A 26,368-nucleotide genomic window follows, 5' to 3' on the forward strand; every position below is an offset into this window, starting at 1 on the left:
AGAAGAATTCAAATTACTGAGGTACGACGAATTCACTCCTCTTGATTTGGTGAAAGAGATGCTGTTGTACAAGTTTTCTTTTTCTAAATTTTTTTTTATAGATCATCATTTATTATCTTAAATGGTCATCCATAGTCCTAACCTCAGGATATCAAGCTAAGATGCTCCACAAATTCAGTTTTCTTAAACTGATATACATATTCAGTGTATAAATCTGATCCATGTTATGCCTGAAGTGCTTAAAGAACTTAAGGTTATTCATGTGTCATTCACACGAGTGGTTCTCTGGCTGCAGTTTGCATGAGGCATGTTCAATACTGCAGTAGGGAGTTTTATAAATATTAGTAGATCCAAAAACTGCAGCTGAGCTGCCTGTAAAGATTACTTGTTAATATTTTTCTTATTGTTCTATTTTATATAAAGCAGTTTTTATAAAAATAAAACTTTCTGAAAGTTTTCACAAATGTGTTAGTAATGCAGCAGTCTGAAGCAGTGAGACTCACTGGTTCATCTCTACTAACACCACACTTGCAGCCAGTTTCTACTAGTGATAGTTCAGACACTTTGTTATTTACAGAGTTGTGGGTGGTCCTATATTCACAGAGCACTGAAAAAAAAAATTTGCTTTTAAAACAGCTCTAGGTTGAGTACATTTGATGTTTAACTTGTGTTATGTCCAGATGTAATGGAGATGCTTTACTAACTTTAGGAAGGTAATTGTAATTTTAAAATTTATTTATAACTATTTTATTTTTGGAATATATGTCTTATTCATAAGTGTATTTTTTTATTAGACACAAATAATTGGTACAGTAGCGTAGGCAGAACATTGGCTGGATTGGTACCATTTGCACATTACAGATACTTTTCATTTCTTTAATACTATCACAGAAGGAATGTTCCAAGACATTTTGGCACATTTCCTATGTTGCCAAGTGCTGCAGTTATATTTTATTTCATGGACTGAGCTTGATTTCAAATATAACTTCCTCAGAGTTTTATAATGGGAAATTGAAATTCCCAATTATTTCGAAAGTTTTCACGTTACCATGGCCAGGATACTGAAATTAGGCTGTTGGTTTTGAAGGAAAGTTCAGATTATATGTAGTATGGTCACTTAAATCTGTCAGGGTTTTTTGAAAGAAAACAAGACAAACTTTTTGCATTATTTTGAGAGTTTCTTAATGGAACATTTTGTACCCCCCAAAAGGATGGTGCAAGTTTGCTTTTCTGTATTTTCTTTTATATTCTAATTTGGTAGTCATATATGTATAACGTTATTGTTATTATAATTGTATTTGTTCACACAGGAGATTCCTCTTCACCAGGACAAGTGCTCATACATAAACATCGCCACGGGAGAGCTGTGATTTTGTTCTATTCCTCCAATTCTCTCCCAGTAATATGTAGATAGTATGTTGTTTTAATATGCATAAAAGTTTTCTGACACCTCAGAAAAAAGCCCAGTTGATGTGTTTTTGTCTGTTTCCTTGAGGTTTTTCTTAATGCATACAGCCAGGGAAATTCTGCTAAGCAAGCTTACTCACATGTCCTTGTAATGTGGCTTCACTTTGCTTATCAAGTAGTGTAAGGAAGTGAATGTTTTTGGATTATGCAGGTAGGGGTGTGAACCTGAGAACCACTAAACACAGTTACAGAAACATCCTGTGCTCAGTAACCGTGCTGATAGTCTGTGAAAAATCCACAAAGTTAAATAGCCTTTAAAATGTTTGATTTCATAGTTGAGCAGTTTCACAGTAGGCTGCCAGAAACATATGTTCAAGATCTTTTAAAAGATTTTTTCTTTTTCATACTGTGTATGTTACTGGTGAGACTTTAAGAAATGAAAAATTGAATTAAAGCACTTTAAGAATATAAAACGCACTGTAAAGATGTAAAGATCTTGTTACTGAAATCGTGACATTAAAGATAGAGAGAAATATTTGCTTTCTGCTTTGGAATAATGACCTCTTATACAGGAAAATGATATGGGGTATAGATTTTCCCTCAATTAACCAAATAGATTTTCAGAGGATATAATTTTCTGCAGTCTACAAGCTGGTTGAATCTTTGTTATGCTGCCTTTATGAACTAAAATGCAACAAATATATGCACAGTAAAGGTATAAACAAGTTTTCTGAATTATACGTGTTGTATTCTATTGTGGATAAGGGAGTCTTCTGCTCAAAGAACTTCTTTCGCAAGATATAACATAAGGCCCCCAAAAGTTTAATGTTTAATGTTAATAAACTGCATAGTTTTAGAGAAAAATATACATAACTCTAAATACGGACTGCCAGGAAGGTGAAACAGGGTCTCCGGCAAACGCTGGAGCTGGATTTTCCAAGCCATGGGGCTTAGATCCATCACAGCATGGTTGCAGCCTGGAAAGCTGCAAATTCTGCTCGTAGTAGTAAACCACACTAAATAAAATTTGCACAGAAAAGAACTAAGAGTTGAATTTGTTGGTTTAAAATACTGGATTGCATGAGCTATTTTGCCCCATATCATCTTCTGCAGTGATCTGTTTCATCTCTCGGGTGGATATTTTTCCACGACTTCTGAAGTTCTGAAAGATTTACAGTGATAGAGATTTTGTAACTGTGTAGAGAATGTGCCTGAGCACTTCAGCTCTCCAGTCCTAATATGTAAAATGGAAAGGTTTAAGGGATGTATTCATATAAATGTTAGGAAAGTTCATTTATCTGGGTTCAGGCAAGTTTGCATGATAAGCAGTCTGACTTAGATTCTTTGCATTATGCATAAACTTAAGTTCTGTCAATAGGAGAGTTTCCTTTCTGTAATGTTGTGATCCTCCCCTTTTGAGTATGTTATCTGCTGTTATTACTTTGCTTTTCCACATTCCAGACTTTTTCTCATTTTCTGTGACGTGGCAGTAGAATGAAATTCATATATACATCTAATACCACCAACTCTTTGAAACACTGTATAATGAGTTTCCAAAAAAAGATGCTCGACTGAATTTCACTTTGTGGGGGGGGTGAGAGAATGAGAAAGAAAGTTTTCCTTCAAAGTATTAATTGGAGAGCCTGAGCTTTTAACATTAATGTACTGTGATTGCTCCTCAAACCAGTTAAAAAGCTAGCATGGGTAATATCTGCATCAAACAGTAAGGTAACAACTTAAATAGGAAAAAGTAGGAGGTTAGAGGGTATAGAGGTGAATAAGATGCTCTTGTTTGCATGAATTTTGTTTATTATTAGACTATAATATAGAATTCATAGTGCCAAGATCATTATAGTGTACTGTCAATGTGAGCTTTTGGATAAATAACAACCTCTAGAAAACAAGGACAAAACCAGTACCTTCTCTTTAAAATAGGGGGAGATGGAGCAGGGAATTAGAGAATTTTAGTTTCTGGAGGAAATATTGAGCAAATAATTGGAAGTAGTTAGGGAAGAGATTGAAAGATGGACTAATTAATAACAAATGATGTTAAATCAATCTTCTTTCTGTGGAAAAGGTGACAGATCTTGGAGTTACTAGGTGAAATGCGTCTTGAATTTAGTGCACATCTTTTTTGGTTTTGTCTTACCTGACACTCATATCTTATGCTGGAAAGTATAATGGCAAGGAAAATGTATGTATTATAGAAAAAGCAGTTTTCAGAAGTATTGTGGAGGTAAAAACCTATTTTAGTAAATGCAGTTAAACAATGTTTGTTGTAAGGTTAGATGATGAGTTCTGCTGGATCACTGCTCTGTGGATGACAAGTGATGACTGCTCTGTCTAACGCTCTGTGGATGACAAGTGATTGCTTGATGCAGCCTTTATGAAGCTGCTTGACAGGATTAGTACAGGTAAACTGTAGTTTTGCTAATTTCTGGCTGCAGCACTATTGAATACTTGTTGACTATAGTCCCAGATTGTTTATTAAACTAGATGCTACTAGGAACCAAATTCCTTTAGGAGCAAAGAGCTATTAAACTGACTAGTGCGTCTCCACAGAGAAATCCAATATTTTCTCAAGTGCTGAGGATGAGAGTAAGATGCATGTGTATATGGGTTTTCTAAAGCCTGCAAATGATGCCTGGTAGTGGTGTACATGAGAGCAATATCTTATTACTCCTATAACTACTGATTTTAATATTTTCTTCTTTCCCTGTGGAGTCTTTTTTTTTTTTTTTTTTTTTTTTGTGGTTCTGTAGCTTTTGGGGTACTGAAAACTCTACTTGGGAGTGTTAGTTGATGAGCAGCTGAACATGAGCAGGCAATGTGCGCTTGCAGCCCAGAAAGCCAACCGTATCCTGGGCTGTATCAAAAGAAGTGTGACCAGCAGGTCAAAGGAGGTGATCCTGCCCCTCTACTCTGCTCTTGTGAGACCTCACTTGGAGAATTGTGTCCAGTTCTGGTGTCCTCAACTTAAAAAGGATATGGAGCTGTTGGAGCAAGTCCAGAGGAGGGCCACGAGGATGATAAGAGGACTGGAGCACCTCCCATATGAAGACAGGCTTAGAAAGTTGGGGCTGTTCAGCCTGGAGAAGAGAAGGCTGCGTGGAGACCTCATAGCAGCCTTCCAATATCTGAAGGGGGCCTACAAGGATACTGGGGAGGGACTCTTCATCAGGGACTGTAGTGGTAGGACAAGGGGTAATGGCTTTAAACTTAAACAGGGGAACTTTAGGTTATATCTAAGGAAGAAGTTCTTCACAGTGAGGGTGGTGAGGCACTGGAACAGGTTGCCCAAGGAAGTTGTGAATGCTCCAACCCTGGCGGTATTCTAGGCCAGATTGAACAGAGCCTTGGGCGACATAGTTTAGTGTGTGGTGTCCCTGCTCATGGCAGGGGGGGTGGAACTAGATGATCTTAAGGTCCTTTCCAACCCAAACCGTTCTATGATTCTATGGTGAGATATGGTCACTGTTGCATATTTGTTGTAGAGAGAAACTCTGCTGCCCTTATGACTTTTTTCTCTTTTGGGGGAAGGTACTTAAGGACTAAATTAAGTCTTTCAGTAGTGACAGAGAGACCCTTTAGATCTTGCATGGGTAGTTAGTGGAGAATCTATCTTAAAAGAACAAAAACAAAACCAAAAAACCAGTGTTCATATAGAACAGCACTCACCTCTTCCTCGTGCTCCCTGCAGTCTATTCTCTCTGACCCAGCTAGCTTGAAGAGCATGTGTGATGAAGTAAAATCTCTTATTTAAAATGAATAAATGAATAATTTGACAAATCTTAGCCTCATGCCTGTAAGTTGAGTTCAGCAGATGGAAATGATGATGAAATGAAATTAATTGGCTCCAACTTAAGAAATAAGCATAAAAAAATTCTATATGAATGAACATTCATCTAATAGTAATTTTATCCATCACTAACATCTTTAGCTCAAAGTATTTTCAGTTAAGAAAGCCCGTCGAGCTTTTGCCATAGTATTTTAAGGTTTTGTTGTGTGGGTTTTTTTTTTTTTTTACTTCTGCAGTACCTTTTTCACTGTGGCTTAAAGCAGTAACTTTATTTACTGTAGGTCTTTATATGTGATATGTAGAAAATAAAGCACAGTTGAAACTGCAAACCGAGTAAATGTACTTTTCGTGGTCCATACTGTTCTTCCAAAAAATATATTTCAGCAGATGCATTAGTGTCATGAATTTGTTAGGATTAAAGGAAGCAGTCAACTATGGAAAAGTCCTATAAATTAACCTAGCTGAATGCTGTTGCCTTTGAAAGTGTCGACATTCCAGCTGATACTAACCACAGGATCCTGCAGAGATTAGTGTACACAATTAAATGTTGGGAACAGTGTATCCATGGGAACAGCTATTGCCTTCGTATAATGGTATGCAAATTATTTCCTACTTTCAAGATGAAGTTTCACTCCTGCCTTCACAGATAAGTAAACGTCTCAAGAGCTGTAGTACAGTTTGGGGCATGGTATTTCTGTAAAAACAATATTTTGTTCTAGGTATTTTTATCCCACTGAAAGAAAGACTATGGCTTCTCTGTAGGGGAACATTTAATCATTAGATTTGTAGATTTAGTCCTGCATGTCAACTGAACTGGGACCTTGGTGGAGCTCCTCAGTATGGGAAACCACTTGTTCTCTCCTTTTGGTAGGAAGCAGTCAGTGGTGCAGAAACCCATGAGAAGGAGCAATTTCACATGGATAGAAGTTAGTGACTTAAGTCTTGTATTTCCAGTAAATCAAGAGTAGCCCTAGATACTTGAAATTTGTTAATATAAACATATTCACTTTTAATAACATTGCTATTTTTAAAACTAGGCTGAAATGAATAATATACTTTTTTTTTTTTTCCCCCTCTGAAATGTCAATCTTCATTTCTTACTTTATTTTAGGAAAGCAGATACTTAGCAGCAAAAATGAATTCAGGATCAGCACACTGAAGTTCCACCCTACAGAGTCAAATATTTTCATTTGTGGAGGGTTCAGCCCTGAAGTTAAATCTTGGGATATAAGGACTTCTAAGGTAATGGAAATCTTTTTTCCTCTTTCTCTTTTAACATGTTTCCTAGCTTGGATGTGCTGTGCATTGCTAATCTGTTAGATGTACTGGTCTTTCAATGAAATCTTACTCTGAAGTATTTTGCATTTGTCATTGATTGTGTTGCCATTCGTTGATATGAATGTTTGTAAAGTTTTTGAAGCACGAAGAGGAACGTTGTACACAAAAGTATTTTTGTTTGTTTGTTTGTGTAAATATGAGTAACAAACAGTTGAATTAAAGGAAGCCAATGGCTCATTTTGAGGATTGTGAAAAGCAGTTGTGTACTAGGAAGCAGTACCAGCTAACTTGCTGTTCAAGCTACTACATGTGGTTCAGGATGTGTTTTTGTGTAGAAGCTTGGAGCAATATTTGCATTCATAAAGGGTCACAGAGAGGCCTGTATAGCCTGTGCCTTTATCATGAACCACCAAGAACAGTGTGCTTCCAGCTGCCATTCAGAGCTCAGGTAAGACCAGTGCTGTGCTCTGCCAGTAGAAGCATAAGGCAAGCCAACAGAACAGCTCAAAGAGCAGCAGTGACTGTAAAGTGAGTTCTTTGTTTTCCTTTGAATTTCTACGTGGGTAGTTCCTACTCATCTTAGCCATCTGTTTGCTCTTGAGGGTGACAGAAGGGATCTGAAAAAGATAAGATTGTTTATCCAAACTTTGCCTTTGATGTGCTAAGAATAATAGGTGAGAGATGTAGGGAGATGCATTTCATGTATGAGGGCTCTAACAGGAGAGCTCTGAAATCATTATGGGAGTTGCACTGCTGAGGAGACACAGTATTCTTGTGCAATTAAGAACCTAGTTCCTGTGCTGCAGTTGTTCCTTTAGATTTGTCACTGATGTTTGAGGAAAAGCTTTAATTGTATAGGATCTATACCATAGGCTTCGCTCCCAGGTGATCAGTCACAGGTGATAATTGCAGTTCAAGGGTTATGCTTTAAAAAAGATTCCCCCTTTGCCCCCCTCACCCCAGCAATTCTGATAATAGCGATTGTGATGACATACCTGAGGACTATGCAAAATTGGCATTGACTCAGGCAGAGTTAGGGGGCTAAAAAACATGTTAATGCTTGTGGAGATGTTAGTTTTGAGTCATCTCCTGAGTCTGATTTTTTTCTATTGTCAGTATCTCTGCCAGTCACTGGTATTTTGGTTTTATCTTGGAACAGATAGTGTGTCAGATGGTGTCACCGAGAAAAATGGCTTGAAAAATGCTGTTCTTGGTCCTTTTCCCTGCTCGTGAAATGTCAGTTTCAATAGTGCTTTCCCTTGGTACAAGATGAGGTATCTAGCAATGTTTTATTCCAAGCAATGAAGACAATAGATGTGTTTGTCTTTTAAAACTTCTCTTAGGTTTTAAATTATGGTGGTGCCTGAGCTCAGTTGATATGTCTGGCAGACCTGATTGTAATTCAGGCCTACATAAATATATATTCACAAAACAGTTCCTTGTGGACAGGGGCAGGTCTGGGACAGCATGTTGTTCTTAACCTGGACAGAAGCTGCAAAGCAGCATGTGCATCCCAGGCTGTCATTGCCAAATACTGCCAACCACCTTAGCTTGCTATTCCACAGAAGATGCCTCCTACAGAAATATTTGCATGTCCGTGCTACAAGACTGGAGTTTTCTGATTGACAAAGGGTGGCTTAACTGTCTTGGAAAGTCTTCTCCATGAAACTGTTCCTGAAAGGTAACAGTAGAGAGGAAACGTGTCCTTCACCAATGAAAGGTGTTTGCTGGAACAAGACGACAAGTGCAGAACGTAGTTTGCAGGAGTCATTATTGCAGTGAGGTGTAGACAAATGTGTTGAAAGGGAAATTACAGTAGAAGATGGAAAGATAAGGGGCAGCATGCAATTTGTGAAGTATTGGCCTTTGTAAAAGGCCTTATTAGAAGACAAAGGAGCAAAACCATACAGATAAACTGTAGACTAGCTCACCCATTCATATATTCTGTAATTCTGACTACTGGAAGCCGGGCTTGAGATGACGTTCTGATATAGAAAATATTGTGTGAATTACATGTGTGGCAAAATTGCAGAGGAAAACTGTGGTTTTTAGTACTTTACCACTGCTCAGTTATGCTTGGGATCTCCTTTGTGTAGGTTGCAGGTGATGACATATAAGCTGTGTGTTTGTATGCAGGCAGAGCCAGTAGTGAATGCTTTAGGTGACGACATCTTGTGATTCATTTCCAGAGGACAAACAGACACCATGAAAACCTATTTATGTCTGTGTAAAATAGGAACATGAATACTTAACATTTTATTAATTTGGCTGTACACTCAGTCTAAACCAGCCCTCGTGTTTTCTAATTAGGGAGTATACTATCTTTATGAGAATCAAACAGAATTTTATGGTATCTTTATACTTTACTGCCCAAATCTCATTTTTGGTTTGTTTTTTTCTTTTTTTTGACTCCTTGCTTACTCATCTGGGGATGGTGCTTTTTTCAAATGGGTACAATAGTATATTTTTCTTGCCATGGGCCATTCCATGTCCGCTTTTAATACTGTTGCCAAAGTAGATGATACCCAGTATTGTTACATTATGAATTTTTTCTTTTTCACTGTGTTGCTGTTATGTGCAACATGTCACAACATTGCACTGTGTGGCATTCTTTGATCCCATCTTGCAACGTGAGTTCTCAAAAAACAGTGCATTCTGTGGCCACGATGCTATGTACAGCTAAAATGAGACTAGCAGAATAATGCATTTTTAGCTCAGTGACTAACCTTAAACTCATTTTGCAATGCTCAAGCTCCAGCCTTGGAACCTGCCTTAAAGAGCTGTTGATCTGTGAGGAATGCACACAGTGGTGGTCTCTGTACCTGCAGGATACTCCAGTGCTTAGAAAGATTGTAACTCCATTTGTGTAAACTGATGCTAATGAAGAGATAAGGGAAACATCCCACCATATTACAAGGAAATAATTTACTTTCTGAGAGAATAATAAGTGAATGAATGTGTATTCTAACAGGTAAAATAGGAAAGCTATTAGGCTTGGTAAAACAAAAACCCAGCCTCTTTTGTACAGAGCCTCTACTGGGTTCTCTCTGGAAGCTTCTAGAAGCTGTTACCTGCTTTGTTCATTAGGAAGTAATTATATTCATGTAGAACTTAACCAGTTGGAAAACTAGCCAATTAAGTAGTACACAAGGCATATTAATTTTAATAATGAGCAGTCTCTAATCACCTTGGAGAGTGGAAAACTTGGGTTTAGCCTGGTAACAGATACTGATCTTTTTTGTTTGTTTGATGTTTGCTCATTTGAAAACTGTAATTTTGCATGTACTGTGATTGTCTAAAGCAGCAGTGTGGTTTACTGTCTTACTCTGAAACCTTTCTAAAAGGGGGAGAGAGCTTCTATTATCCTTTGATATTTTTTCCCTGATATGAGGTGGCTGTAGCTGAGTAGAAGTAGATTGTTAGACACCTGTATTTGTACTGATTTTAAAATTAGAGCTGTGTGTGTACCGAGTGAATGTGGAAGGTCATAACTAAGTGGGGAAAAATATAAACCTCTGATTTGGTTGCTTATGGCCTCTGTTTGCGGAATGGCAAGTATCACCTATACATTATTACTGCAAAATAACATTACATTTCAAACTCTCAGCCATGGGACTGTGTGTTGGTTAGGCATGAATCATCAATATCAGTATCTTATCTCTGCATCTCCCTCATTTGGGGCATTTCAATGGATTCTTCAGGAATTCCTCTGTTCAGTTTATACTGTTATCTTAATTCACAAGGTAAAAAGAGTGTGCTTCATGTGTTTTCCATCTTACACAGTTATGGCCATATTGATTGGATGAAGTATCCTGGCCAATCCTGTTCTAATAAATGCAATTTGGTCTTAACTGAAATAGATGTCTGAGGCCTCTTATCACTTTGTTTCAGTTTTGATGCAGACAACTTTAATATCTTTCAAGTGCTTTCATCCTAATTCATTACAAGATTTTCCTGTTTTGCCTGTTCCTTCAAGTATGTTAACCTGTTATTCAGCTTGGAATGATGTGTGGGTGAACTAATGATTCTTTTTGTTCCCATCATCATACTCCTGATAGCCTTTTCAGGCTTTGCAGCATATTTTGTCAATAGAGTGAGCACCCTAAATCAAGAGCTTGAAGCTTGTTAGTCACTGTTCATTGAAAACTCAATTTCAGCATTCACTGGTAATTCAATTTCAGAGGTCATTTTTTAGGATATACACCTGTGTTTTAACAAGCTATCCACTTGCACAGCTCAAATTTAACTATGTGAGGCAAAATGATAATTGCATATCAGGAAATGAGGGAATTTTTGGTGGAAATTCTGACCAAAGTATTAAGCATCACGGACATAGAGAGAATGACTGATAACAAAACTATTGTTCAATTACACATACATGCAGTGGTTGAAATGGGCATCTATACGCCAGTGTGCCACTTTGGCTGCTGGTGGAAAATGACGTAGAACAGCTGATAGTGGTATTTTTTGAAATTAGTACTTCTGAAATCTCACTTTGATTTTATAAAGCATAAGTTTATGAGAACAAGTTACTAATATTTATTCATGTGTTGAATGTGGTGTAAATACTGGATTTCTAAGTCCCAGAGAAAATGTATGACAACAGCTTTGAGGCAGTCTTTCAGCTACTAATACATTGGGAAGTGTACAGTAGGCTATTAATCAGAAAGGCAGATATAAAAAGAAAAAAAAGAAGGAATATTGAAAGACATTTGTGCTATCCCTGTTCTGTTGAGCAAATAAGCAAAATGATTTCAAATGTAGCATTGGGTATTGAGCTAGATAAAGAAGGAAAGAACAATAAGGGAGTTAAATCTTCAAGATAAAGCTAAGCAACATACTTCAGAGAAATAAATGGATGGAACAGATTATTAGCTGCTCAGTGAAATGTAAGGTATACAGGCATCTCAAAGTTACAGAGACAAGTAATCAAGGCCTGAGGGGGGAAAAAAAAAAGAATAGAAAAGGCAGCTGAACAGAATGTAGAGATTTATTATAGTGGTATTTCTTTGTGTTAAACCCGGTTTTGTCTCTGGTGAAGGGATTATTCTGGAGATCTTATATTGCTGTATAACAGATTCATTACATTTATGAAAGACTTGGAGAATGTTTATAGAGACTTCATGAAAAAAAAAGAAAACTTGGAAGTGAGCTGCTATGTTAAAAAAAAAAAAATAAATCTCTGCTGGATTTAACTCAGAGAGAGAATCATATTGAACAGCCCTTGTGGGATATTTGGACCTTGGAGCTGAACCTAGAAGAGCCTGTAAAATGCCCTGAAAAAGAACTGTGCAGTAACACTGAGACCTTAAAGTACTTACGTATTTTAGAAGTATTTCCTTTCTCTGAGCTGTGGAAAAACTTCTTAAGATGTTCAGCACAAGCCAGTTGAATTACACAGTCACTCTCCATTTTGACTGATCTGTATTAGCTTTTCAGGCAGGAGACAATATATATTCCAAACACTTACTCTACCTGAAATTTTGATGTTCCTTCGAGCACCAAGGAGAGCAAAGGGTTGAGACTTGTATCCTTTAGCTAAGCTTACACAAATGTAGTATCAAACAATACTACAACTGTAACAGTCTTGTACTGATAATTTAAAGTTAGCTAAAGGAGCTAACGTTCCTTACACCATGAATGAATTGTCAGATTGAGTTGAAGATTTATTTACATGTGCCAGCGAGGTTTGCATAGTGTAAAGCGGGGATAGTATTAGCTCTGTTGAAAGGACATAGAACACTCAAGAACTTGCATCTGAATGTGTTAATTTACATTTTCTAAATGTATCCATAGAATTATTTTTAAGTTTTGCCTATTTCACCTTTTATTTACATTCTGCTTTGATTGATGAAACATTTTGTAAGCATTAGCAGCCTTCCAGTATCTGAAGGGGGCCTATAAGGATGATGGGGAGGGACTCTTCATTAGGGACTGTAGTGGTAGGACAAGGGGTAATGGGTTTAAACTTAAACAGGGGAAGTTTAGGTTAGATCTAAGGAAGAAGTTCTTCACAGTGAGAGTGGTGAGGCACTGGAACGGGTTGCCCAAGGAGTTGTGAATGCTCCAACCCTGGTGGTGTTCAAGGCCAGATTGAACAGAGCCTTGGGCAACATAGTTTAGTGTGTGGTGTCCCTGCTCATGGCAGGGGGGTTGGAACTAGATGATCTTAAGGTCCTTTCCAACCCTAACTATTCTGTGATTCTATGATTCAGGAACTGGTTCTTTGTCATGTACATGCAGAAATGCAAGGAACTCTAAAGGCAGGGAGATAGGTAACATTTTTTTGGACTCTGTTTAAAAAAAGAGGGATAATTTATTCAGCTGTTGGATGTATTCTGTTCTTGTGTTCTGTCTCATAAACCACTGAGGTGTATTCGAACTTTGGCAAGAGCTATCTGCAGTAGCTGTCAGAACAGCAAGTCCTGATGCAGTGATCCAGGGAGGGAATAAGTGGAAGGTGACAGGGCTGTGGCTCTCATCTTTAAACAATATTAGAAGGTCTTAGACCTCCATAAATGCAAATCCACTGCTTATGGTAAGCAAGAAGGGGAAAGAGAGGAAGGGCATCCAGCATTGAAGACCCAGTAGTATGACCTGACATGGCCACGGAACAGACTTGAAGGGAAATATTGGTTATAAATGTAGGAATAAATGAAATAATTAAAGAAAAGTTAATTATAGGAGTTAAGCAAAGGTTGATTGTGTGAAGTTTACTTGATGTTACACTACAATTTTCTACTTTGATAGGACAATTAGAGAAGCTGGAGAAGGCATGGGCTAATGTAGGTGCTGTAAAATGAGAAAACAAGCTAAAGGGGAGAAATAAGAGAAAGAAAACTGGGAGGTATTTGGTGAAGTGTTTCAGGCATAGCTCCAAATGGAGACAACATTTATTATTTTAATTTTGAAAAATATTAGTTTCAAAAAGTATTGTGCTACCACAATCAATAATAATAAAAAAGGGATAGAATATCATGCAGAGAAAATCATAGAATCATAGAAGCCATTACCCCTTGCCCTACCGCTAGAGTCCCTAATGAAGAGTCCCTCCCCAGCATCCTTGTATGCCCCCTTCAGATACTGGAAGGCTGCTATGAGGTCTCCACGCAGCCTTCTCTTTTCCAGGCTGAACAGCCCCAACTTTCTCAGCTGGTCTTTGTACGGGAGGTGCTCCCATCCTCTTATCATCCTTGTGGCCCTCCTCTGGACTTGCTCCAACAGCTCCATGTCCTTTTTATGTTGAGGACACCAGAACTGGACACAATACTCCAAGTGAGGTCTCACAAGAGCAGAGTAGAGGGGCAGGATCACCTCCTTTGACCTGCTGGTCACACTTCTTTTGATACAGCCCAGGATACGGTTGGCTTTCTGGGCTGCAAGCACACACTGAAGCCTGCTCATGTCGAGTTTCTCATCAATCACCACCCCCAAGTCCTTCTCCGCAGGGCTGCTCTGAATCTCTTCTCTACCCAACCTGTAGCTGTGCCTGGGGTTGCCCTGACCCAGGTGTAGGACCTTGCACTTGGCTTGGTTAAACTTCATGAGGTTGGCATCAGCCCACCTCACAAGCATATCAAGGTCCCTCTGGATGGCATCCCTTCCCTCCAGCACATCAACCGAGCCACACAGCTTGGTGTTGTCGTCAAACTTGCTGAGGGTGTACTCAATCCCATTGTCCATGTCACCCACAAAGATGTTAAATAATACAGGTCCCAACACTGATCCCTGAGGGACACCACTCGTTACTGGTCTCCATGTGGACATTGAACCGTTGACCACAACTCTTTGTGTGCGGCCATCCAGCCAGTAAAATGCCCATGACTTATTAGAAATAGGAAGAGTACAAATGAATACGAAGATCTGGCCTTTTGGGATTGATAACAAAATTTTGTCAGGACGTAAGCAAGGTTTCAGAAAAGATAAATACAAAGTCAATCTGTTGGAGTGATAGGCAAATTTGAGGAAAAATTTAGATTTTAATATTTACACAAAATTCCCATTTTTGAAATTCAGGTCTTATAAGCTATAGAATATATTTACTAGAAAAATGGTGGAAGCAGTTATTTTGAGCTTTTAAAATTAGTCTAGAAATGCACTGCAGAATTTTTATTATTAACAGAGCTAAGGCAGAGTATAAACAGGGGCTTTTCCCCCATCTCCCCATTTTGCTTTATTACTCTGATTGAACATTGTTTAGCTACAAAATTGTAACTATCATCTATAGTTTTGTGCTTTAAAAAAACCCCAGTGTTTCTTTATGTTGAGCTATTTGTCTGTACTTGAGTTTATAAAGAAGCCAAAGTCCTTAAAACACAGTTAAAAAAGTTAATAAATTCAGAGTGCAAGTGCAGTGCATTTGTTTCCTTGGAAACATTCTATTGCAATTTCTTTCAGATGAGATGCAGTCATTTAAAGGAGCATGTATTTAGGAAACTTAAACCATGACACTAATGAATTTGTCTCTGGATAGTATATAAATATGAAAAAAGGTTGTAGAAATTGGTGGAGTTGCTTGCGCTTCTGGTTTCTATAGAAACAACCAATACATTGTCATGTACTGATGGTATTAGGAAGAACAATGTAATTAAAATAAGATAACTTATTCAGCTCTTTAGAAAACTAAAGTTATTCTTCTCACAGTCTGAGAAAGCCTGGCTGAATCTATGGACAAAAAGTTTGAAGAAAACTGGTGGGGGATACATTTGTACTTGTGTAATGGTATTTGGTTTTAAATGTGAACATTAAGGAATCCTTTCTGAGTGTGAAGACACATTTTATGTGGCTGTATCACATACATGAGCAGTCCTGCTGTGTTTATTTGGAAACCTCATATGGTGGTATTGCAGATGATAATCATAGACCTGTCTGTCTATGGCAGACAATTATAGCAACTGCTCCTGAGCAGATTGAAATGGGCCAGAGACAAAACATGCCTCTTTGTGGAGTGTGAGTATTCAAGTGAGAAGCTGCTGGGGAATAGCCATTCTAGTTTCAGCCGATTTCTAGACAAATTTTAAACCCAGCAGCTACCAGTATGCTATTAAAAAACAAGAATAAGGAAGCACAGCAAACTCCTTTGTCACAATTCCCAGCAATGGTTACCCAGACCTTTCTAATGTAGAGTGTGGGGACTTCCTGCACCACAGATACTATTTTTGCCTGTCATGGCTCTGTTTAAGTTTTCACGCTGTAGAATTGATTGTTCTTGGATTTTTTTTTTTAATATGTTTTTATGTCTGCTTTTTTCCTGTAGCAAAAAATTCAATTTAAATATGTGTTGTGGGAAGAAGCATTTTGTTTTGAAGCTGCCTTCTGCTAGTTTGGAGTCTAAATGCTTATCATGGAAGAAATCAATCAGCTTCTCCATGCCACTCAAACTTTATTTCTGATTCTTTCAAATTCCCCATGGTTGTCTATTTCTGTACTGTAAAGTCCTTGATTATTGCTTCTCATAAAAAAGCCATTCTACATCTCGGGTGTTCCTCGTCTGTTTCCTGTATACAGATTTCACTTATCCTATTTGAGATAAGGAGATAATTTTAAAAAACATTCTGATGGGAAAATATTTTTATTTCTAGCAAATTGTTGACCCTTCCCATCACAAGAATCCTGTGCTTTCTCAAGCAATCTGAAATGACTTAAAAAATAGTATATTGTTCATATAGTAGTCATCTATCTTAACACCTTACTCTCTAGAACAGGTCAACACAAGTGGCTTGCACTGCAGTAGATAAAAAGTCTTCTATTTTGTGCAAAATAAACTCTTTTAAGGTGCACTTTTTATTACTAATTGTGCTGTATTACTGTTTCACAGAGAAAACTTAAATCAGTCCACAATTGCATTAATTACCAACATGCCAATAGGAAGAGGCAGTTTCATGCCAAAACACTCAATCTAAAAAGGTAGGACAACAGGTGGAAATAAAAATATGGCCATTTTTATAGGTTGGAAGACACGGCACTGGCTGATTAAGGGTTTTTTCATGACCATCCAGATTATGTGTAGTCTTGTTAGATTTGTTTTGAGATCTCATCTGATGCTCAGGGCAATGAGTATAAAAGCACATTTCTTTCTCATCACTTGCTTAAAGCTTGAGGGAACTTTTAGGAAAGTGCAACGCATGTAGATTACAGGTAACCAGCACAGAGCTGGGGTGAGCAGGAGCTTCTGAACTGCTTGTGTTGGGGCTTTGGGCTTTCTTGACAGACAAAATACCAGGCATTGCATGTGCTTTATGCAGCAAAGTATTATAGAACACTCATCTGAAATACATCCCTTGAATTCAGTATCACAGCATGGTTTTCAAATCACCAGAACCCTAAGAATCTGTTTGAAACTGATTTAATTTGCTTAAATTACCTTTCTTGTTGAATGCTTGCAGCCATGAACTTTTGCCTCAGCGAAGAAGCTTTATTATTATGTTGGATTGTGTTGACACCAGAAACTATTAGGACTTCCTTTGAAATTATTTCTTTAATGTCCAGAAGGTGCTTAGATTGAAGAAGTGGACTGTGGTTTTCCAATGCTTATGGGTGATAAATCTGCAAATAGAAAAAGAGCAAAAGCTATTATTAACAAAATTAAAGCCAGCAGAGTAAGGAAACTCGTGCTTTCCCCAAGCAAGTTCCTCAGGCATGTCATGAATTAATTGTCTAAGGTAGAACAAAGCAGGTTTAATTATGAGTACTTTTCTGAGCAGGGGTGTTGCAAAATTTGAAAGCTATCTTTATGGGAGAATTTAAATACTATGTATATCAAGTTCCCAGCTGCTATTCAAAGTGTTAGTTTATTGTTCTCTGAGTCAGCTCTTACTGTGTGGTTTGAAGATTAAATAGCACAGTTTTTCTGAGGTATGTATCAAACATATAGAAAAAGATGTGGGTTTTTGTACTAATTTTTATGGAGCTTCCTGATGCAGAGCTAACATACACGAGTAATTTGGTTAGATGTCCTATTAACAGACAATCATATATATGTAATGATTAGCAGTGAAAATGTTTAGATTATTAGTGGCAGCTTATGTAAGAGCCCAAGAGGACTTCAGTAAAAAATTAAAAGCATGTGCATGTTACTTCCTGCATAATCTCTACTTTTTCCTTACTGAGAGATTTCTCTTGCTCCAAACAGAAAATTTTAAGTCCCATGCCTAAAACCAACCCTTTAACAGTGCCGAACACAGGATATGTATGGATATGTATATACATACATTTCACAAGGGGTTTTTTTGAAGATGAAGACCCAAACAGTATGTTTGAGTCTTTCACCTTTAAAATAAGAGAATATTGTACAATTACTACCATGAAGCACCGTGTGGAACTTTATTATCATTTATGGCTCTATATGGTGGTTCTTCATTTCCCAGCACCAACTGGCCTTTGTTTATGCCTTCCTGTCCCTGTTTCTACATGATTGTGCTACTCTGCACTCTGATCTTGTCAACTCTCCAGGTGGGACTTGTCACATCTGTGAAAGTTCCTGCTGCTAAGTAGCTGTCTCTTCAGTTTATTGAGGTTGTAGAGCCTTTTGTTCCCCCTCCTCTCAATTTAACTTTATTTCAGTTCACCCGCAGTTCCTGTATGATTTTTCCTTTCTTATTCCAGACAGCTATTGTATTTTGTCATTTTGTTTATTTTTTTATTATTTTTATTTTTGCTCCTACAAAATAGCTTAATATTCTACTTTACTTATGAGCTATGGACTTCCTTTTATAACTCTGTGAAGATATAGCTATGCATGGTGATTTCTTCATAAAAAAAAGTGGAGGCTATAAATATGCAAATATCACTTCTGGCTTTGCAAAGTTTAATTGCTTTGTGTATCATGCAGATTCCTAGGCTGAAAAATCTGACGACAGCAAGTAGCACATTTATGTATTCACCATCTTAAAAATGCAGGCAGATTGCTGAAAAGTGTGCCAGTTTTTTGAGTCTGCAGGTTTGCATCTTGTTGATGTTCTTACAGGGCATATAGGGTGCTTGCATGAGTGAGGTTCTTCAGTGAATACAAACATTGTGTTTCTGAACTGTATGATTTGCAGAGCCTGTGAAAAACAATCGGAACAGCTGTTGCTGCTATCCTTCAACATGCTGAGATCACAGGAAGCAGAGATGCAAGGGACCTCAGGAGATGATCTGGTATATTGCTACCCTAAAGCAGGATCAGCTGGATCTGAACATTTCCAAGCAGTCATAGACTTTTGAGCTGGAGGAAAGAAATCAAGAAGTTCTCATGTTGTGTTTGATATTTGAAATTATTTTTCTTTTATTGGTTAAAGTATAAACCAGAGGTATAATCCAGGATATTTCACTGTGACACCTGAAAATTATTTTTATAAAAAAATTTATGTGCTTACTGTATCTGAAAAAGTTCTGGGCCTTGAAATCAGTAGTCCCATATTGCTAGGGCTATAAAGTAGGCACTGAAATGGCTCACAAAGTTGGGGACTGTTTCAGTGTAATACTTCAATCACTCTCTTTGCTCTCTTGTTTTTTCTAGTGACATTAGAAGGACTAACCTCTGAACACCCTGTTGGAAGTGTAGGCAGCTACTTTCTAGCTATCTTGGAGAGAGAGAGAGATACATTTAGTTATTAATAAGTAAGAATCTTCCTGTGTCCTAGTTTCAAAGATCACCATATTCAGAGACATGGGTTCTTTTGATCTGGCCATTTGCCTTGAAGTTTCTCTCCACTGGAGGCAAATAAGAGAAAAAGAAAGCAGAAGTATTGATTTGCAAAATTCAGAGTAGGCAACACAGATGCAGAATTTCATGAAGAAAGGTAGAAAGAAAGGAAATCCAAATTGTTCATCTATTCTTTCGAATATTTCAAAATCTCTTTTATTTTTTAAGATCCAATTCACAGGCTGCTAAAATATTCAGCAACTGGTGGCTGAGGACCCATTTCTATATGGATCCAATCCACTTTGGTATAAGTCCTGACTAGAGGATCTAGATTTGGGAACTCTGGTGTTTTCTGTTGGAGAAGAAGATTTGGTAACTTTGGTATTTCCTTTTACATCACAAACTTCTTTAGCGATTGTTCATGTGCATTAATTACATGATAGGAAGTAGTGGATGAACCACATTATTTATTCTTGAGCGTAGATGTGCTTTGAGGTGTTATGACTTTCCCAGCTGGCCCTGCATTTTCAGCTGAGTGACAGAAAACGCTTCTGCTTCAGGAAGCAGCAGAAGACTGCTTTTTGCCAGGACAGTTGGGAGGCAGAGGAGGTGGGAGGCATGGGATTGAATCTCCATAGACCAAGGCAGGATCCTGGGCTGAGTCCTTAAAGCAGTGAACTGTTTGATAGCAGTGTTCCTGTCATCTCTATCCCTCCCTCTCTGACAGCACTTTAAAAGAGCAAGCTCTGCTTGAGTTTCTTTATTTCAGGAGAAACTGTCAGACCAAGTCCTTAATGGGATTGAGGTATCTTCTGCATGGTGAACTGTGCATCTGTCTGCTGAGCATATCCACATTGGCCTTGTAGGCAGTTTCTGAATGAGCTTACAAGCTTTTCTCCTTTGCCTATGGTCCTGAAACCAGCATCTCATCACTTGCAATTTATGCAATGACACAGCAGCATGGAACTGGGAGAGCCTTGAATCATCAAGTGTACTCATCCCTAGTCATAAGCAGTGGTTTATAATTAAGTCTGGAATGATCAACAAGAATATTCACTTCTTGCTGTGTCCTTTTAATACCTGCAAGTCCCAAATCCCCACTAATTACTTTCCTTGGCTCTATAATTAGCTGAAGATTTTGAGAACAAAAAGACTTTGAGAACTTGCGCTTTGAAGTTTTCTGAAGGAGGAAGGGATGATTCTCAGACAGATCCTCAGAGTTCCTTGAGTTCAATCATAAAATCATAGAATACCAGGTTGGAAGGGACCTTAAGGATGATCTGGTCCAACCTTTCATGGCAAAAACGTAGTCTAGACAAGATGGCCCAGCACCCTGTCCCTTGAATCTTAACACTGTCCAATGTTGGGGAATCCACCACTTCACTGGTAAGATTATTCCAATGGCTGATTGTTCTTATTGTGAAAAATTTTCCATTTGTGTCCAACCTGAATCTCCCCAGGATTAACTTGTGCCTGTTACCCCTCGTATTTTCCATGTGACTCTTTGTAAAAAGGGCATCTCCATTTTCTTTGTAACTGCCCTTTAAATATTGAAACATGGTGGTAAGGTCTCCCCTAAGCCTTATTTTCTCAAGACTGTACAAAACTATTTCTCTCAACCTTTCCTTATACAGCCGGCTTCCCAGTCCTTTGATCATCTCTGTGGCCCTTCTCTGGACCCTCTCCAGCCTGTCCGCATCTTTTTTGTACAGCAGGGACAAAAAACTGAACATGGTATTCCAGGTGTGGCCTACAGGCACTGAATGGAGTGGGGTAATGATTTCCTTCTCTCTTCTGGTGATACCTTTGCTGATGTAACTTAGCATCCTGGTGGCTTTCTTTGCTGCAGCAGCACACTGTTCACTCACATTGAGCTTGCTGTCCAGCAGGAGTCCCTTTCCACAGAGATGCTCCCAGCCGGGAAGATCCCAGCCTGTGCTGTACTCCTGGATTATGTTTTCCCAGGTGCAAGACCTTACATTTGTCCTTGTTGAACTTCATCATGTTCTTATTAGCCAACTCTTCCAGCCTATCCAGGTCATCCTGCAGGGTGGTCTCCCAAAGTGCCCACTCAGTCTGGTATCATTGCATACTTCATCAGGGTATACTTGATCCCATTTTCCAGATCACTTACGAAGACTTTGAAAAGTGTTGTGCCCATTATCAATCACTGGGAGACCCCATTAGTGACAGGTTGCCAGTTTGAAAAGGAGGTATTTATCACCACCGTCTGGGTGCAGCCTGTTCAGCCAGTTCCCTACCCACCACACAGACTGCTTGTCAAGACCATAGTATATCAGTTTCTCTAGGAGGAAGCTATGGGAAACCATGTTGAAAGCCTTGGAGAAATCCAGGTAGACAATGTCCACCGCTTACCCCACATTGACCAAGCAGGTTTATTTGTCATAGAAGGCAATCAGGTTTGACAAGCATGATTTGCTCTCAGTGGATCCTTGCTGGATTTTTCCAGTCACGTGCTTAATTTGACTATTCATAGTCTGCAGGAGGATTCATTCTATAACCTTCCTAGGGACTGAAGTAAGACTGATGAGCCTATAATTTCCTGGATCCTTCTTTAAGCCCTTCTTGTAGGTGGAGGTGACATTTGTCTTCTTCCAGTCTTCTAGGATGTCCCCTGATCTCGATGACTTCTCAAAGATTATGGAAAGCATCCTTGCAATGATGTCAGCCAGCTCTCTTACACTTGGGAGGATAATGTCAGGGCACACTGATATGTAGGGGTCAAGCTCCTGTAATAGTTGACATACCAACTCTTTTTTTGCTGATGGTGGGTCTGTTTTCATCAACCTGTATTTTTGTTCCCAAGGCCTGGGCCCTAACAATGCTGGTAAAGACAAAGGCGAAGAAAGTTTTGAGAACCTCTGCTTTTTCAGCATTTCTAGTAACTAATTCACCTCTTCTGTTCAACAGTGGGCAGATATTTCAATTATTTACCTTATTTCAATTATTTACCTGATTTCAATTCAAGCTGAGCTTTTGCTTTTCTAACTGCATCTCTGCACACTCTGGCAATGACCTTGTAGTTCTTAATGGTTATTCATCCACTTTCCCACCTCTGGTACTCTTCTCTTTTGATTTTGAGCAAACTCAGAAGCTCACAGTTAAGCCAATGGGGTATTTTTTTCTCTACCATTTAAAAATAAGGTGCTTTTTCATATTTTACATTTGTTGGAGGTGGTTATTAATACAAAGGGAAAACGTAGGTTATTGTGTTCTTCTAATCTGTCAAAAAATAACAAACTTTTTTATCCACTAGGTGTTAAAAGTGTACAAAGCTGCAGTACAGCAGACATTGGACATACTCTTTCTTCCTGAAGGAAAAGAATTTCTTACAAGCACAGATGCAGTAAGCCGGGACTCAGCTGATCGTACCATTATTGCATGGGACTTCCAAAGTGCTGCAAAAATCTCCAATCAGATTTTCCATGTAAGATTAACAACTAGTATTGTTTGGGATTTAGTATTTCATGCTTGTCAGTGTTGTAAAAAAAGCTTTTGATTTTCCTAAAGGTCGTGTGATGTATAAAATGCTCTTACTGTAAATTGAGGGTTTTCTTTATTTCTATATATTAAAAACACTTACTTATTCTTAAAAAATGACCTTGAACACTGTTAGGTCTCTGTGTTAAAAGATTTACATTTCAGTGCTCATTCACTGACAACTAAGCTATATTTAGGCAAGGACACTGTAGTGTCTAGCTTGCCAATGATGCATGGCAGTAGTTGCTTTCTTTTCCCACACTTTTTCATACATTTTTCATTAGCTGCAATGAGGGCTATTGACAAACTGAATTTAATATTTGCACAGTAATAGCAACCTGATACGTGCATATAGATACCTAGTATGGCATAATCACAGAAGCAAAATTTACTTTTAACAGTGCAGGTGCAGTATTTCTCTCAGTAATCTATCCAGGCAATATAGTTAATGGACTAAATGTTCTGAAAAGGCTGACAGCTTCAAAGGAGGTTGCTAAGGAGGTTAACAGATAATTCTAACTCCCAAGGTCTTTTTTGAAAACCCATGTCTAATATTCTATGTAATATAGCATGATTGGATTATATATAGATGCTTTTGGCTGAAATGAACAGTTCTCTGCTGACAAGGATGAATCTAGTGGGATTGTTTCATGTTTAATTTCTGCAGTTGTGTCTTTGTCCAATATTGGATCTAGCAACATCTTGGATAGACAATAATTTCTGCAGTTATGTCTTTGTCCAGTATTGGATCTAGCAACATCTTGGATAGACAATAAGGGAAAAGCAAAAAAGCGGTGAACATATAAACTACAGATCAGTCAAGTTCAGTATCAAGAAGTAAACCCAATCAAATAATTTTATTCTCTTTATCCCCCGAGAAACAAACCAACTAACAACCCCCCACAGCCTACCTTCTCACAACTACGCATCTCTGAAATGGACTTTTTCTCCCCTTTTCTGCACTGTGAGTAAACAAGGTGATTTTGGAAACTCTGCTTCAATTTTCTGAATTTCACCTTTGAACCCTTCAAGGTAGGAGAGAATCCCTGAGCTCTCCAGACAGATTAGATCCCAAGAGGACTTGATTTATTGTTTGTCTGCATTAACAAATGAGTAATTAAAAACTCTAAAATAGCCCATTACTACAATATACACAGCATAACAGAGCAGTGCTCCTGCAGATTATATTGCACTTTCTGATCCCTTACTGTTAGACCCAGTTTTCCCCCAGAAGCATACGGTACTCTGCAATGGAGCACACTCCCAATCAGGCATGTTGCCTAATCCAGTTTTAGTTTCTGTGCCCCATATCTTACAATACCCAGTTCATCACTTCCAAACCACACAATAAAACCAGTCTAATGTTCTTCCTGCTCTACCACATCTAGCCCATGATGTCCAGTGGTCACTGTCAGCCTGGTGACATCACATGCAGATGCATCCTACAGCCAAAGCTCTCTTAGTTTGTATTCATGGCATCAAAATTCAGCACTGTGTCTGTAGGTTAGGCTGAAACTAGCAGAGGTTTGGACCTAGTGGAAGCTTTGCAAGAGCCGTTGATTTCTAATGCAGTTGCCATGCAGTCTTTCAAAAGTAATCTTAATTCAGTCTTAAATAGGAACATTAGAGTAAAGCCAAGTGTAACTAATTTTTTTGCAGATATTTATGAATTTACAGACGGCAATAGCCTACACGGCAAATCATTTTCCTAAAGAATTTCTGACTTAGTTGGCTACTGAGTATCATCAAGTTGGAGTTACCTTTCTGCAGCTGTTCTGCAGTATAATTATGGTTCAGAAGGAGATTTTGTTCAGCATCTAGGAAATCAGGGTAAAGATTTCGTTTAAGATTTGTCTTGATGTAAGACTTCCAGTGGATTGTAATGACTTAAGTACCTTTTCTATAATGTATACTGTGGATATAACTTACATATACCTTGCCTTTTATGGTCTTCCAAAATGTGAGAAGATAGCCTGAATCATTTTAACAAATCTTGTTTCATACAACAAAACTTTCTTTAAAATTATTTTCAGGAGCGTTACACTTGCCCAAGTCTGACTCTGCACCCAAAAGAGTCTATATTTGTTGCTCAGACAAACGGGAACTACATGGCTTTGTTTTCTGCGCAGCGACCTTACCGAATCAACAAGAAGAAAAGATATGAAGGACACAAGGTATCCTTCTTTACTGGGAACCTAGTTTCCAAATTTAGAAGGAAGATAGATAGCAAAGTACCTGTGCTTTTTAGTATGTCTGCTAATAATGTTTGATTATAAATCAGTGATGGATATTAATTGGCTTCATTTGCTTTCCCATGTGCCAGTCTATTTTGAATCATATGCGTTCTGAAGAAAATAGTTACTAGAAGATATTATAATACTTAATAGCTTGATTAAGTAAGTTTGTGTTATAGCTGTGTCTTATTAAACACCTGGAGAAGTCCTTAGTGTATATTTATTTAAAGATACAATTTTTTTTGGTACTATATTCTTTTTCAGTATATCACAATGAACTTTTCTAATCAGCATCAGGAGTTACACTATTATTGATTTTCACAGGTGGAAGGTTTTGCCGTGGGCTGTGAATTTTCTCCAGATGGAACACTTTTGGTGACAGGAAGTTCAGATGGCAAAGTGTTTTTCTATAACTATCATACTGCTAGGATTATTCGCACTTTGTCTGCACATAAAGAAGCTTGTGTGAGTGCAATATTTCACCCAGTCTTGCCATCACTCCTTGCAACATGTGATTGGGCTGGAGAAGTCAAGATCTGGCAATAACAAGCAGAGTTACTTTTCAGGCTGTCTCCTCTTAGTCTGTCAAAGGCGTAGGAAATAAACCATGGTGTGCAGTGTGAAATTTTGTTGTGATGTGGTAAGCAGAAGAGACTGTTGTCTTTTCTTCTATGATCTCTAAGTATATGCTTTCATAATGCAGTTAAGATGGTCTTGTCATTAGCTGCTTAGAAAGTGGTTTTACTCTCTCCCTCAGTCCTGGTGACAAATTTCTGCCTGTGACAAATTTTTTGTGTCTTCTGCTACTCATCTGGCCCCACCCTGGTTTGAGTAGCTAAACTGAAGAAAATTATTGCTCTTTTTATGGAGCTTTTCAATGCAGCTTTCTTAAACTGGGTTTTGTCATAGAATTATTTAGGTTGGAAAAAACCTTTAAGATCATTGAGTCCAGTTGTTAACCCAGCACTGCCAAGTCCACCACTGAACCATGTCCCTAAGTGCCACATCTACACATCTTTTAAATACCTCCAGGGATAGTGACTCAACCACTTCCCTGGGCAGCCTGTTCCAATGCTTGACAACCCTTTCGGTGAAGAAATTTTTCCCAATACCTAATCTAAACCTCTCCTGGTACAACTTGAGGCCATTTCCTCTCATCCTGACCAAAAGTTCATGGGGACATGTTATTTACCAGAGGATGCCATTCAGATCACTTAATGCCTATTTGATCTCCCTGGGGTGTCTTTTCACTGGTTTAAACTAGTTTTCACTAGTTTTGCTCCCTGACCTGAAGCGTTGACAAGCTCTAGTGTAGTTCAAGGCAAAACAGCTTCTGTGCACAAGAAGGGGAAAGATCATAGGGCAGGTGTGACTGCTTCTTTTGGAAATGGGTGGCTGTTACCAGTTCTGAGAGTTTCAGGGAAAGGTGTGCCAAATAACTTGAAGCTAATTTTGAAGTCGGTAAATTTGTGTTCTTAAAATCCTGGTGTTTGAAGTTGAGTTTTAAACTTGCATTTACAACTG

At 38.3% G+C, this 26,368-nt stretch overlaps 1 protein-coding gene across 1 annotated transcript in view; it reads left to right on the forward strand.

The window, feature by feature from the left end:
* Positions 1-25,390, forward strand: part of WDR25 (WD repeat domain 25) — a 29,102-nt gene extending 3,712 nt beyond the window's left edge. Inside the window, exons 2-5 of the mRNA XM_010024429.1 lie at positions 6,318-6,448; positions 22,387-22,557; positions 24,644-24,784; positions 25,169-25,390. Coding sequence (XP_010022731.1) covers positions 6,318-6,448; positions 22,387-22,557; positions 24,644-24,784; positions 25,169-25,390 — 665 coding nt within the window. The remainder of the gene's footprint in view (positions 1-6,317; positions 6,449-22,386; positions 22,558-24,643; positions 24,785-25,168) is intronic.
* The last annotated feature ends 978 nt before the right edge of the window (positions 25,391-26,368 follow it).

Source organism: Nestor notabilis, unplaced genomic scaffold (genome assembly GCF_000696875.1).
Source record: "Nestor notabilis isolate BGI_N333 unplaced genomic scaffold, ASM69687v1 scaffold9001, whole genome shotgun sequence".
NCBI lineage: Eukaryota > Metazoa > Chordata > Aves > Psittaciformes > Psittacidae > Nestor > Nestor notabilis.